This window comes from Podarcis cretensis, assembly GCF_951804945.1.
Source record: "Podarcis cretensis genome assembly, chromosome: 8".
Lineage (NCBI taxonomy): Eukaryota > Metazoa > Chordata > Lepidosauria > Squamata > Lacertidae > Podarcis > Podarcis cretensis.
This window is the reverse complement of record NC_137177.1, coordinates 42,256,136-42,269,703: the sequence shown is the minus strand read 5'-3', so window position 1 is coordinate 42,269,703 and position 13,568 is coordinate 42,256,136. Positions and strand designations below refer to the sequence as shown.

Genomic DNA, 13,568 nt, shown 5'->3' with positions numbered 1-13,568 from the left:
AGTTTCCATCCAAAAATTAGACTGGAACAGATGCTAATTCTAGCGATATCAAGTGTGTTAATAATGATACTTGACTTTGCATGCACTTAGCGCTTCTAGAGTATTCAATGTGCCTCAGATATCACCTTAGTGCAATCCTTACAATTTCACAAAGTTGGTCAATATTATATTTGTAGATGTGAGGTCTAGAGAGAACTAAGGCTACCCAGTGAAGTAATGGCAGAGACCATGATTCTTAGCCATTCTGCTGCACTTTTAGGAACATAGGAAGTTGTTTTATACGGAGTTAGGAAATCTGTCCATTTTCTACACTGACAGTGGTTCTCCAGAGTTTCTCAAATGGATACTTCCCAGTCCTACCTGGAGGTGCCTGGGGCATTCTGCATGGAAAAGAAAGAAGACTGAGCTATAGTGGCCACAGTCCTGAACAGGGCTTGCACATTTTCTCTTGGTGATACTCACTTTGTCAGATTTATGATGCCTTCGTTCTTGATAGTGTGTTCTGGCACAGTTTGTTGGAAGTCAAATATCAAAATTTTCAGTGGATTGGATATTGATTTGCAAGGGTATTCCCACAGCGGGTGAGGTTCTGCTTCCCTTGACTCCCTGAAATCCAATGAGTTCTATGGAAGAAAACAAAATGGGAAGCATTGAAGTGCTAGAATATTCACAGATAAGGTATTCATTTAAAATATTCAGAGAGCATTGACGTGCTGAGGCAAGATTAACTTTTAGCAAGTCAAGACAGTAACATTTATTTCACTTCTAAAGTGAAGAAAAGAGACATTTCACTCATTTACAGAACCAGGCATTCTCTGGTAAACTATTAGCCCAGCTAATAACATACCAAGAGTCAAAACAACCAGATGCCAGGTGAAAACTCAGCAGATTCTGCCATTTGGAGTGTATGTGTTTATTCACCATAATGGCCAAATATTCTACAAACTTAGCATTTGTTCTCTAGGATGACATCTAGGCTAGGTAAAGTATTATATTTTATGGATGACAGAGATGGATACTGCAAAGTGCTGGACTAGGCACTAAATGAATGAGCGTGCAGAATCAAACCCACAGCTCTCTCTGTCCAGCACATGCTACAGCCTGTCCAAAATTCTCAGACTGTGTATATGGGAATAAGGCGAGTTTGTTTTTAATTAAATTGATAAATTCTATTCTCTGCAACTACGTTCAAGTCTATTTTCCTTTTTACAGCAATCTTTGCTATAGCTTTGCAGCTGCTAGCACAACTCATTAAGCTTGTCACCCCAGACATTTCTAAGTAGTGCTTTCAAATAACTACACATTTTTTGCAATTAAGTTAATTGGTCCTGTGCTTTCGAACAATGAAGGCTGAAGACTTGCAAGCATTCATTTTCATCATAAGAAGGATGTGGTATAAAAGTTCTTGTGGGAGTATTCAGTATTTTAAGTAACATCATTGGACCTTTATTTGTCTGCTAGCTTTTGTCTCCTGTGGGATTGCTACTGGAACTGTTTTCTATTGTTTGTGGCTGATTTTATTTAATTGGCCCTCTGTTTGTTCTGTTGCTGCATTTTTAATACTAGGCATTTGTAGTATTTTAATGGGGTGTGTATATATGCTTTTTAATTACATTGTTAGATGTAAGGTTTGTATTTTAATGATTTGTATTGGGTTTAAAAATGTTGAATATCACCTCGGGCTCCTTTGAGCAGATAGATGACTCATTAATAATAAGTAAATAAACGAAGAAAAGGTCATGCCTGGAAAGCTACAGATTTCATCAAACAGAGATGCTCAGATTGTGGGAGGAGGAAGGGGGGGGAGTGACAACAAGCTAACCTGAAGGGGGAAAAAATCACCTACTCAGAACTAGGATAAGAAGCTATGGTTGGAATCCAGACTTAGTCATGCTTACAAGAGACACACTATTTATTTATTTATTTATTTATTTATTTATTTATTTATTTATTTATTTATTTATTTGTGCATGCTTATCTGAAGATCACAGGGCAGCCTAAAATCTAAAAAGAAATACATATATAGCATAATAACGAACAAATCCATCAAGGGCCATAGATTTTTTAATTAGCCAAAGGCAAACCTCCTTTGGGAGCACATTCCAGAAGTGAGGAGGCACTACAGAAAAGGCCTGCTCTTAGGTTGCTACCCTCTGGACCTCTCACAGAGGAGGCACATGAAGAAGGGCCTCAGATGATGATTGCAGGGTCCAGGGTGGTTCATATGGGAAGAAGTGGTCCTGATCCATTTGAAGGATTTATTGGTCAAAACCAGCACTTTGAAATGGGCCCAAACACTAATTGGAAGCCAGTGTAGTCAGGCTGCCAAATAAATGGTACGTCAACCATGATTTGATCCAATACTACATTTCCTAGCTATTGAAAATGACATAACAGAAAATGATGTTTAAAGAAACTAAGCTACATTTTATGAAGCAATCAAATCTTGTTATCAGAGGATGACCAACTGGCAGGCAATGAACCAGACACAACTCCTGCTTGTTTCAGTTTTTGCAACTTGTTATCCCACTTTAGCTGGGCAAGTGTCATGGGCCAAGCTCAGCTTCTGCTCTTGTCAGTGTGTCTCCTATTGCTAAATGAGAGGAAGAGTCAGAGAGCTCTGTGTTATCAGAGACTTTTGGGGTGCCTCCTCATTCCATGTGTGGTGACTTGAGCAATGTTCAGCAGCACCCTCTCATTTAAAGTGCTGGGTGGGGCTGTGCTGTGATGAGAGGGGTGGTTACACTGCCTAAGCCTTGTCAGTGTGACTGCCATAAAAAGGATGGCACAAAGCGTGCCTCTCAGCTGGCCAGATCCCCTCTCAGCCCTTAAATGAGAAAACATGCCAAAGACCAACAAAAAGCCACTGCTTGTTTCATGCCTGCCAGATTCTTTAGCTTGGGGTGGGGCAGAAATGACATTGTGGTTGATGGGGTCTGGCCTCCAAAAATCCTGTCATGAGCCTGAAGACCATTCCTGTACTGTATGTCCCATTTAATGCACAGGTTGGCTAGAACCACGATTACAAGCAATTTACCTACAACCACATCTCTTATTCAGTTGGCATTTATCCAGCACACAGGGAGGATAGTCTAACCTTTATCATCTCATCCATAATATGCACATCAAACCCTTCACAGGTACCACACGGGCTGCGGATTCGCCACAAGTCCTAGGGGGAAAGAAAGGGGAGAGACACAATGTTATTGTTCAGTGTTTTAAAATTAAATTAAAACATGAGAAATTGGATCAAAACTGTACATTTCATCACTCCCAGGAATATGACAGCTATATTTTGAGAATTAAATTGTTTCAAAGAAACAGAATGTCAAACGACCAGAATGTCAAACACACTTATCCACGATATATTAAAACCACTCCAAAAATAAACTCTAATATATCAAGATAAAAACCACTCAAGGACTAAAGAAAAAATGTTGCAAACTAATAAAAACCAGATAATTAATTGTACTTTGAGGAACCTGTATCATTAGGAACTGATCATTTCCCCCCTTCTCTTTTTTCTTGTGTGTCATGTCTTTTTAGAGTGTAAGTCCAAGGATCTAGCTTACTACTGATTTTGTAGCTGCAATCTGGAAGACTTTTTGGCTAAATGATGAAGTGCAAGTTTTTTTAAATAAATAAAGCATAGTATTGTAACTAAACCTACCCACACTGCCCTGGGGGCAAAACAGAAACCAGACATAGTTTTGTTACCTTGAATTCCACAATCATCATGTGAAGTGAAGCAGACTGGGGCAGGACAGTCACATCGCTTGTCAGGTGGCTTGCCAGGGCAGTCCGGGCGTACCAGAAATATAAATTGTGCCATGGCAACAAGCTCGTAGAGAAGAAGGGTTCACCAATTAAAAGTGATACCTTGGGGTGAGGGAAAACATACATGAGGCTCAGATGGGCAACAAGATGACAGACCACACTTTGTTCCATTTGGCAGGCCTTCCAAGTCTGTCATCCTGCATAGGTGGGATTGGCTGCCAGTTGAGTACATGCAACGTAGAATGGTAGCTTCAGTTGCATGGACTCCGTGTGTCAATTCCAGTGAACTGGCAAATTCGGGACCTGGGTTTGCCACTGCCAGCCAGTCAGCCAGCTCTAAGGTGATGGTAAAGATTGATCTAAACTCAACGCAGGATACCATGACATATTGCCTATGTAATGCATCTGTAAATGGTATGGCCTGTAACAGCCGCAATTTCACAGCACTTTGGAGCTTGAGTGAATGTAGAAAGCCCTTAAGACATTTTTGTAGTAGTAGTAGTAGTATTTTTATTTGTTTAGCTATAAAAGCCATAACAAACACAAAAACTAAACTGCCAGTCAATTTGGAAGAGGTAATTGTATTTTCTCAGTCTTGCCCAACATACTGAGTGGGTTCAGAGATCAAACCATGGTGTAGAGCCACAAAGCTCCTGAATACTTGTTCAAGAAGTGTCAAACCAAGGTTTCCGTTTATGTGTGAACTACCTCACCACTCTAAAGACCAGTAGTGGAGCTACTACTTAACTTTTATATATTGCATACAACTTCAGCGGCCAACTAATGAGGGAAATATCTCTTGACATGCTTTGTTTGATAAAGCTTATCCTCTCAAAGAGTAAAATGTTTTGGTCACACAGACATTTAGTTATCTTACCTTTTTATCTTCAAGATCTGAAGAGATCAACAATTCAGGATGTTTCTCTATTATTTTAATTTTATCTTCTAGATGATTGGCCTTAAAAATCTTTTTTATGAAAAAGAAAAGAAGAAAGGTCTTAGTGTTTTGTTTTTTACTGTTGTCCAAGAATGAAACCTCTTCTTAACTATGTAACGCAAAAATATTCTGAAATGTAAAATGACTTATTTTGGGTAACTAAAATGCTCTACTTTCATAGTGGGCAGGCACTTTTGCCATTACAAAAGAAAACAAAATAAACAGGAGGAGTAATAAACATAAGACAGCAGTTGCATGCAGATGTGACTCCAATATTCATTACTTACTTTCTGCATGAGTGAATGAGAAACTGCAGAGCTCTCCAGTGTAAACACCTAGAAGAAGAACACACTGACTTAATCAGACCTGCAATTTTGGGTGGAAATTTGGGAAGGAATACCTGTCCCATGAGCAATGAAAGGACCACACTGGTGATTCACTGGGGAAACTCCTATCCTTGAATGATGCTCTCACTTCCATTCTGATTGGTGTAACACCCCTTGGTTATGTGTGGTCTGTTGCCCTGCTCCACTTTGCAAGCAGCCAATAAAGACTCAAGAGCAAGACTTACAAAGAACATCAAGAATGTCCTGTATAGCAATTAACTGCTCAAATAAGCAGTTACCTACTTAAGCAATCTCGATAAAATAATTAAATACATAAATATTAAATACATTAAATACATAAATATATATATAAACATGCACAAATACTGCATGGCATGGCCCATTCCATTACATAACTTAGCAGTCAAATGCTCTGCCACTGAGCTATACCTGTCCTGTCCTGTCCCCTTTATAAAGATCTGAGGAATGAGATCATCACCCCACTCTTACTTACCATCCCAGGCCGCCCATCTGCGACCACATTGTTCTTTCTATTATCAGATCAAAATGATCAGACAATAGCAAAGGTTGCTAGGTTTATCAAGGGTGCAATGAGATTAAGGGCCGAACGATAATCTTGGTCATTTGATTGCCCTTTTTACCCATTGTTGTCTTTTTAACTGTATATATTGCTTGTTTTATGTTGCTAAGGCCGTTGGCTAATGCGAATAAAGTTTATCTATCTATCTACGTAACTTAGCAGGACCTAGGGGATTAAGAATTCTACTCCAGTCAGTCAGCTGGATAACTGTTATCATGAGTAACATACTCTGCAAAACTGTATACTGATAGCAGTAACAGGTCTGTACCCAAGGAACTTACAAGCTAAATTTTGCCAGTAATGGATGCAAAACAGAGAAGGCTGCTCTAAGAGAAACAAGACTAACAAGGGCAAATGCAAATATTTTTTCTTTGTTTCAGGAGGAGATGAGGATGAAAGGGTGCCAAAGCTTCTTAAAAAAGGTGGGGGGTTGGAGGTTGGAAGAGAGGTATTGAAATAAAGAACACTAGTTATTCCCACTAGTTCTGGGAGTAAGAGGCCGCAAATGAGACTGGGTGGAGCAATTTCAATGCTCAGAAGAGTTGTGGAAGACCAAATAAATGTCACAGACGGCCCTTAAGGAAAAGCACTAAAGATAAATAGATATAACATAACATAATTTTTTTTTAAATGTATAGAGGAATAGAAGAGTCAGCACATATTAAAAATAGCAAACATTTCAATGACTGGGGGTGGGGTTGTACCTCTTTTGCTCCAAGATGGTGAGCCAGCACAGGAAGGAGGCTGCCATCACTGATGCTGAGGCAAACACTGTTTGGCTTCAGAACCTTCAGAGCAAAAAGACAAGCTGTCAGCAGTTTCCTCCTTTCCAGATGCAAAAGGTCACTGATTAAGGACTGACACATTCACTTGTTTGAAATTACTAAGCATTGTTGCATCCCAAAGTCTGTCTAAAATCTCCATGTTTCAAGTAGAATTCATGACATTTTAAGGCAAAGGATGCATGTTCTACATTAGAAAGGTAAATACTTGTGAGAGGAATACCACAAAACATTGTCACTATGCATATTTATGGACTCAATTTTTAAATCCACATTCTTTTTCATTTTACACCAAGACATGATCCAGTTAGCCAAGTCAGGTCATGAAGGAAAGTGAAAAACAAAGCAGTTTTTGAAAGAGTACATAGGAACCCAAGAAGAGCCTATTGGATTAGGCCAGTGGCCCATCTATTCCAGCATCCTGTGCTTACAGTGGCCAATAAGATGCCTGTGGGAAACCCTCATGCAAGACCTGAATGTCACACCATTGGCCCCTCCTGTGGTTTCCAGGAACTGATACTTGAGCAACTGTGGTTTGCAATACCTGGTGAAAGTAGCCAACAGAAACACACACCTTCAATGTCCATTCAAAGAAACTGGGCAGAAGGCTACCTGAAGTTCTGGTCTAACAGTCCTCTCTATGCTATTTAAGGATCCCACCATCATATTCTAACACAAAGATAGCCAAAATGGTTCCCTCCACATGTTTTGGACTACAACTCCCATCATCCCTGACCATTGGAGATGCTGACTGAGGACACTACTTTCGCTACTCTTGCCCTAGTAGTTAGGAAGGATTAAAAATTGTTTGTAAGTATTTCAGTCATTAGGTGCTGATGAAAAGATAGCACAAAAGACTTAGAAAGAAGATTTACTTCAAGTGCAGAGGACAGGGCAACCAGATGGAACCGAAGGAAAAACTTAGCTGACAGGCTTGCTGATCAAATATGCTGTTCAACACTATACTTGCTCTAACTGGAAAACTCAACCTCTAACTTAGGCTTGTATGGTTAAATCTATCTTTTTACAAGTTTGTATCATTAAACAAAAAAATGTTCCCAAGCATCACTTTAAAAATCAAATAATTATAAATGATTTTTTAAAAAAGAAAAACAACCTGCTCCTTGGTTCCTTGTAGATTTTTATTTTATCTGTATTGCTTAGAGAGATTTTAGCAACTCTCATAGCATCTCAAGATAGGCAAGGTCTTAACAGGCATATCTTTAGACTCTACAACAGACACTACAAGAGATTTAAATTCTTAAGTCACAGGTAGGCAACTTGCAGCCCCCAGCATCTCCTGCAGTTGCCCCATTATTCTGTCCCATCAGAGTTCCTACCTTCCTGTTCATTTTGTTGTTGCTCATCCTGACATTTCTACGTAGTTACAGAACAAATGGAAGAGGCAGTATTTTATTTAATAAATATAATCTGATTTTGTTTTTTGTTCGTTTACCAGGTTGTATGGTTTTCCCCAGCTATTTAAAAACAAATTGGTGGACTTCTGCTTTGTTCTCATGTGCATTGCACACTAAAGTCAGAAAGAAATTACTTTCACTTGCTTTCCAGAATGATAGCTGTATTGGTCCATTGCATTAAAAACCATACAGAATTCCCTGCAACGGGAGGTACATCAAGTATCAACAGTGAATAAGCAAAACAGTATGCTGGCTTTGTGACTCACCATCTCTTCTAATAAGCTAAAAAAAGAAGCAGGCGTGTACACAGCTCTTCACCCAAATTCAGTGAAGTGATGCCTAATGTGCAGAGATTGAGGGAAGAAGATACCATATTGGATTTGGGAAATCTTACTCACTTTCTGCAGAGCCTGTAAATACTGCGCTGTTCGATTCTGATCGTTGAGTTCTCCAAACCGTGGCCTATTCCACAACAGGTGGGCCTGACACCTACACACAGGACTTTCAACTTGGATAGCAGTTGTGCCGTCTTCATTTCTAAAAACATTTGAATGAATGAAACCAACTCATTTCTGTTTGCCCCAGATAATGTTTACATTATAAATGGTTTTTACCAGCTATGCCTGGTACAACACCTATGGCCATTCATGGACTGAGAGAGTAACCCCCCCCCCCCAACTTACATTCACTGAGAAAACAAACTATCCCAGCCTGACAGTCTTTGTTCAATCATGAGTATCCCTTTCTGCCTCCTATCTTTACTTACCTGCCTTTTTGAAGCTTATACCACACAGAGTAGTCATCATGAAAGGCAGTCAGGCCCACATTCTGGCCCTGGAGAACAAGTTCTTCATTTGGAAGGAAATAGACGCACTGCATCCAATGATCTCTCCACTGGAAAGGTTTAAACAAAATGGAAAAGGGGCAGACAATTAGTAATTCAAAATAAAAATGGATTGTGTGGGATAAAAAAACCAAACAGTAAATGGCAATGGGATAATGCAGATAACTCCGTTTTCTCAGCCCTACCTGAAAATGCTAGAGATTAAACATGGAACCTCCTGCATGCAAAGCAATTGAGCTACAGCTGTGGATGTTTATGCATTCAACAGAAAGAAACACATCAAACGCTGGCAGGATCCCTGTCTGACAACCAAGTGACATATAGTGCCAAGGATGTGACACAAAGATATACAGGAGAAAGTAAAGGAGTGAAATAAAGAGCACAATTTGGGCAAGCTCCAATGCTTGTTCATACCTAAACAACCCCACTCAAGGTTACCCCTGATACAGCTTTAATGCTGGGAACTGCCTGTTTTACAATGTAATCATGAGGAAACATTCACAGCAACATAATCTCTTATTGTTTAAAGGATTCATGGAGATTTAACATCACCCTTCTGCATTTATTTAATGTTCTGCTGTCACCTTTCACATTCATTTCTATAACCACAATGTCCAAAAACATACCTTTTCTTTAGTGAAATTAGGAATTGCAGAAAGCATATTGCCTACCCTGATGCATTATATGCTAGAAAAGTCAAAAGAAGATGAGATGGCAAATCCAATGGAATCCTAATCTTACTTAAAGTCACTAACCTGCTGCAATCATAGAGCATTGTTTATTTTTGTACAACTCCATCCATGGCAGTAAGTAGCTAAAAAACTGCAAGCGGCCATATACTTAGACATTATTATCAAGATTTGGACAATTTTAGGAGAACTAGTTTACTTCTGAAAGTTTAGCACAAATGTTTAGAATCTTTATGAGCATTCTCTAAATACTGAACTATGGTCCAACTAAGATGCAACAAACAACATGCACAAAAAATTCCAAAAGCATAACTATGCAGACGTTCATGCAGCTGGTGCCTTGGGTAAGTTAGATCACTGGCCTCTAAACATGCTATGTCAGCACACAACAACACAACATCCACTCATGCCTATCATACTAACAATGCCTGCACAGGGGGTGGTGACCCAAGTCAAATGAGATGCCTGTATGGAATTGCACATGGACTTGGTGTTGTTCCCCTCCCTTGGTGAATGTCCAGAGTCAAATTCGAATTAGGCCAAAAAGTGAAAATGGCACATTTTACAGAGCTGGACAAATTAACATCTGCCCACATATATGGTTTTAGTTCAATCTGCCAGCATTAAAATATTAGGAAGGCAATAGAATTTACAAGAGGTTCAGTACATTACCGGGATATCTTCAGAGGTGGATTGCACCCAATATGGGGCCATCGTACATTTTATTGACCCAGCGGGGTCCATGTCAATATCCCACCAGGACAGGACCACTTGGGCTTTGCCCGACTTTATGGCCTCCAGATGTACTGTGTAGTAGGCAGAGGCTCGGCTTACTGGCTTACTGAAATCTACACTGTGGAAAATAATGAATTGCAATCAGTTCATTTTAAATAGCTACTTATTTTCATTCAGGTTGTTAGGCAGAAATAAACATTGTGATTCTAACCACAAACATACACACAGAGCAGAATTGATAAACACAACGATAGAACTGAACAGAGCTCTTCTAAAAATTGTAGAAATTGAAACTGCATCTGACAGTTTTGACCAAGAGCAGCAGCAGTCAGTCATCAATGAAACATCACAATGCATTAAAGTGCTCAGCAACTTCTCACCAACAACTTCATATACCATCAACCATTTGATCTTAGGAGTTTGCTACTTCCCTCTTAAATGTATTTATAATATATAGGATACCCAGGTGTGTCTGTGTAAGGACAAGTACTTAAACAAACAAACCATCAAACAAACAAGCTACCAGTTTCCTTCAAGAACAATTCAGAGTGCAAGTTTTAACCTATAAAGCTCTAAATAAGGGGTGGGGAACATATAGTCTTCAAGATGTTGTTGGAGCTCTAACCCATCAACCTCCATTAGCATGACCAGGAATGATAGTTGCAGTCTAGCAACACTTGGAGGGCCATAGGTTCCCACCCACCCCACTTGCAAAATGGGTATATGAAGGACCTCCTTCTCCCATATTAATCCCATTAGTAAGTTCTTCAAGGAAGGAGACATGGTTCTGAGGGGCTTCATTGGCTGAAATGAGGTGGATACCAGGGCCCACCACCCATTCATTTAGCACCAAATCTGATGGCTTTTAGACCATCAAGCAGAAACATTTGTTTTCCTTGGCCTTTGTGGGTTTCTGGTGTGGCTTTGATTTTACTACTGCTTTGAATTTTCCACAGACTATGTTTTATTAGATTACTTATTATTTTATGAGGCATTGTTTTAAAATGATGCTTTAAGCTGCCTTGATAATCGAAGATTAAAAGGCAGAGTATAAAAATGGTTTAAACATATAACATAAAAGCCGCACTCACCTGAACATTGTAACAACGTCACTGAGAGGCGTGAAGTCATGCAAGGACACCTGATTCAGTTGGATATCATAGACTGAAGGAGCACCAGGACAGTTCTCCATTTCTGGTGGTGAGACAATAATCTTCTCACTATCTTCTGCTTGAATATGAATGGGAAATAGCTTGTTCCAGGACCACATTCTTTGGGATTCCACTAACTGGGCGTATACTGTTGCCCTGTGAGGCACTGCCTCACATCCTTCCTAATCATTTGAAAACAAAGAGAAAGGAAACTGAAGCAGGTTCATTATATGCCCTTGGAATAAAAGCAAGCTCTGAAATGTGAACTTCTTAGAAAATATATAGGCTGTACATAAAACTTGGATTCTGGGTGTAAATATGAGGCCCACTCTTCAATGCCTTTGAACCTTCTCTTTACGTGCGTTCCTATTTATCTCACAGACTGATACCATAATGTTTACTTGGAAGGTATTCCTGTTGAGTTCAATGATGCTTGTCCTCAAGTGGACAGAGACTCATATACTTACTATACTTTGCATTTTTGTGCCAAAAATGTGTGAAAGCTTTCTCAAAGTTACTTGTTTCTCATGCGCAACCAACACAGGTACAGATTATGACAGGTCTATTATGAATTGTGAAGGCCATTTTGAATATCTTTAGTGAAAACTAATAGTAACAAAACCGATCCAAAACAAAGAAATGATTGGCTACAATCAATCTGTAAGCTTGCAAGAATAAAATTTCTGTTACATGACACCATCTGTGAACAGTGCTCACTTCCTTACCTGTACAAGACATCTGTGGGCATGCTCATAAGATGGTAAAGCTCCCTCCCCTATCAGTTCGGTATCAAAAAGCTCTGTTATCAGGATGTTTGCACGACACTGCATGTCTCCATCTAGGAAGCATAGCACAAGACAAATAGGAGTCTGCTGGTTTCTTTCTTTTCTCTTTCTTTTTCAAAGCAGGCTGCTGTGCTAATGTTAAGTCACCTCAAATAGGAGATAGGGAATGGCCTCAGGACTGCTTCTGTTCTCTTCTATACAGCTGTGACCCTTCTGTTCTTCCTTCTCATCCCCTCCCTTCCTTGAAATCAGAGGAAGCCAGCCTCTATTATATGTAAACCACTCCAAAAACATGTTTGAAGGATGGCATACAATTTGTTTTAATGAAACAAAGAACTAAATAAAGATATCCTTTGTTCCATGCAACATGAGAATACAGTCCACATTAATCTCACCAGGCCCCACTGTGACTTCAGTGGAGTGCTTGTTGATGATTTTTATCTTGTCGCTAAAGCCGTTTTTCTCCACTATCTTCACAGCTGTATCAGCCATAGGTTTGAAGACCTGCAGTATAATAATCCTTATATTTAGATAGATCTGAAGTAACATTTGAATCAGGTACTTCCTAGGACACAGCACAGAGACACAGCCATTACACTACACCAGCTCTCAAGAACACAACCAAGCTAATGGCACCTACATTCAAGGTACAAACACCACCAGAAAATTACTGTATTGTGTTATGGGAAATACTTACCACAGGATAAACATTTAAGCACATTTAATGCTGCCAAATAGAAGACTTAGTAGGTACTGGGTAGTACCTGTCTGTGGCTTTTCCCAAGGAGATTAAAAATGTGTTTGTTTACATAATTTAAATCACACACCTTAAACATAAATGTATGTGCCCTGGGCAGATAAGGGAAAAATACAATTGAAAACTACTACTAAGTTAAATTAAGCATACAAACTAGCACAACAAATGAGAACAACCAACTGCTGTTTTATATTAAGAATCCCTGCCTATATTTTATCATCTTGCATGAAAGATCTAATCACTTAGGCTTCAATCCTATACACATAACTCAATGGTGTTTATGTCTGAGCAGCCATGCATAGGATTACTCCATTAGTGCCCAGTTTCAGATCCAATACATACAAAAGTTGGATGGGATTTTTAACTGGTCTAGGCAACAGAAAGAAACTGGGTTTCTAATAAGAGCCAAGAGTCTGCTCTCTGGCAAAGACTGAGAAATCTAACTTTGCCTTCTCAAAAGCACAGATGAGACCTCCAATGAAGCACATACCTCCTGGCAATGTTAAAATGTGTACCTAATTAAGGCATGAACCCTGGCAAAACAAGACTGCCTTCCACCTCCAAAGCTGCCAGAAATGAACTGCTCCTTGCCAAAATGTAAATATGAAATGAAAGTTGAGGGGGGAAACAGATGGCTACACACCACCAGTGACCAAAAAGTCTGTTTTCATGAGTCAATGCTTTTTCAAAAGCAAAAAACAAACCCAAACTAAAATTACAGCACTAAAATTCATTTCACTATTACTCTGAATAAATATATAACATT

The 13,568-nt window shown here is 39.3% G+C and overlaps 1 protein-coding gene across 2 annotated transcripts in view; it reads right to left on the bottom strand.

The window, feature by feature from the left end:
- The window catches only part of PRMT7 (protein arginine methyltransferase 7), a 28,370-nt gene that overhangs the window by 3,113 nt on the left and 11,689 nt on the right, over positions 1-13,568 (bottom strand). For both annotated transcript variants that reach the window (XM_079988283.1, XM_079988284.1), the window contains exons 5-16: positions 12,441-12,549; positions 11,986-12,098; positions 11,201-11,442; positions 10,047-10,227; positions 8,608-8,735; positions 8,240-8,378; positions 6,346-6,429; positions 5,002-5,049; positions 4,655-4,744; positions 3,718-3,879; positions 3,098-3,172; positions 463-623 (exon numbers count right to left, since the gene is read on the bottom strand). In XM_079988283.1, the coding sequence (XP_079844409.1) occupies positions 463-623; positions 3,098-3,172; positions 3,718-3,879; positions 4,655-4,744; positions 5,002-5,049; positions 6,346-6,429; positions 8,240-8,378; positions 8,608-8,735; positions 10,047-10,227; positions 11,201-11,442; positions 11,986-12,098; positions 12,441-12,549 (1,532 nt within the window). The remainder of the gene's footprint in view (positions 1-462; positions 624-3,097; positions 3,173-3,717; positions 3,880-4,654; positions 4,745-5,001; positions 5,050-6,345; positions 6,430-8,239; positions 8,379-8,607; positions 8,736-10,046; positions 10,228-11,200; positions 11,443-11,985; positions 12,099-12,440; positions 12,550-13,568) is intronic.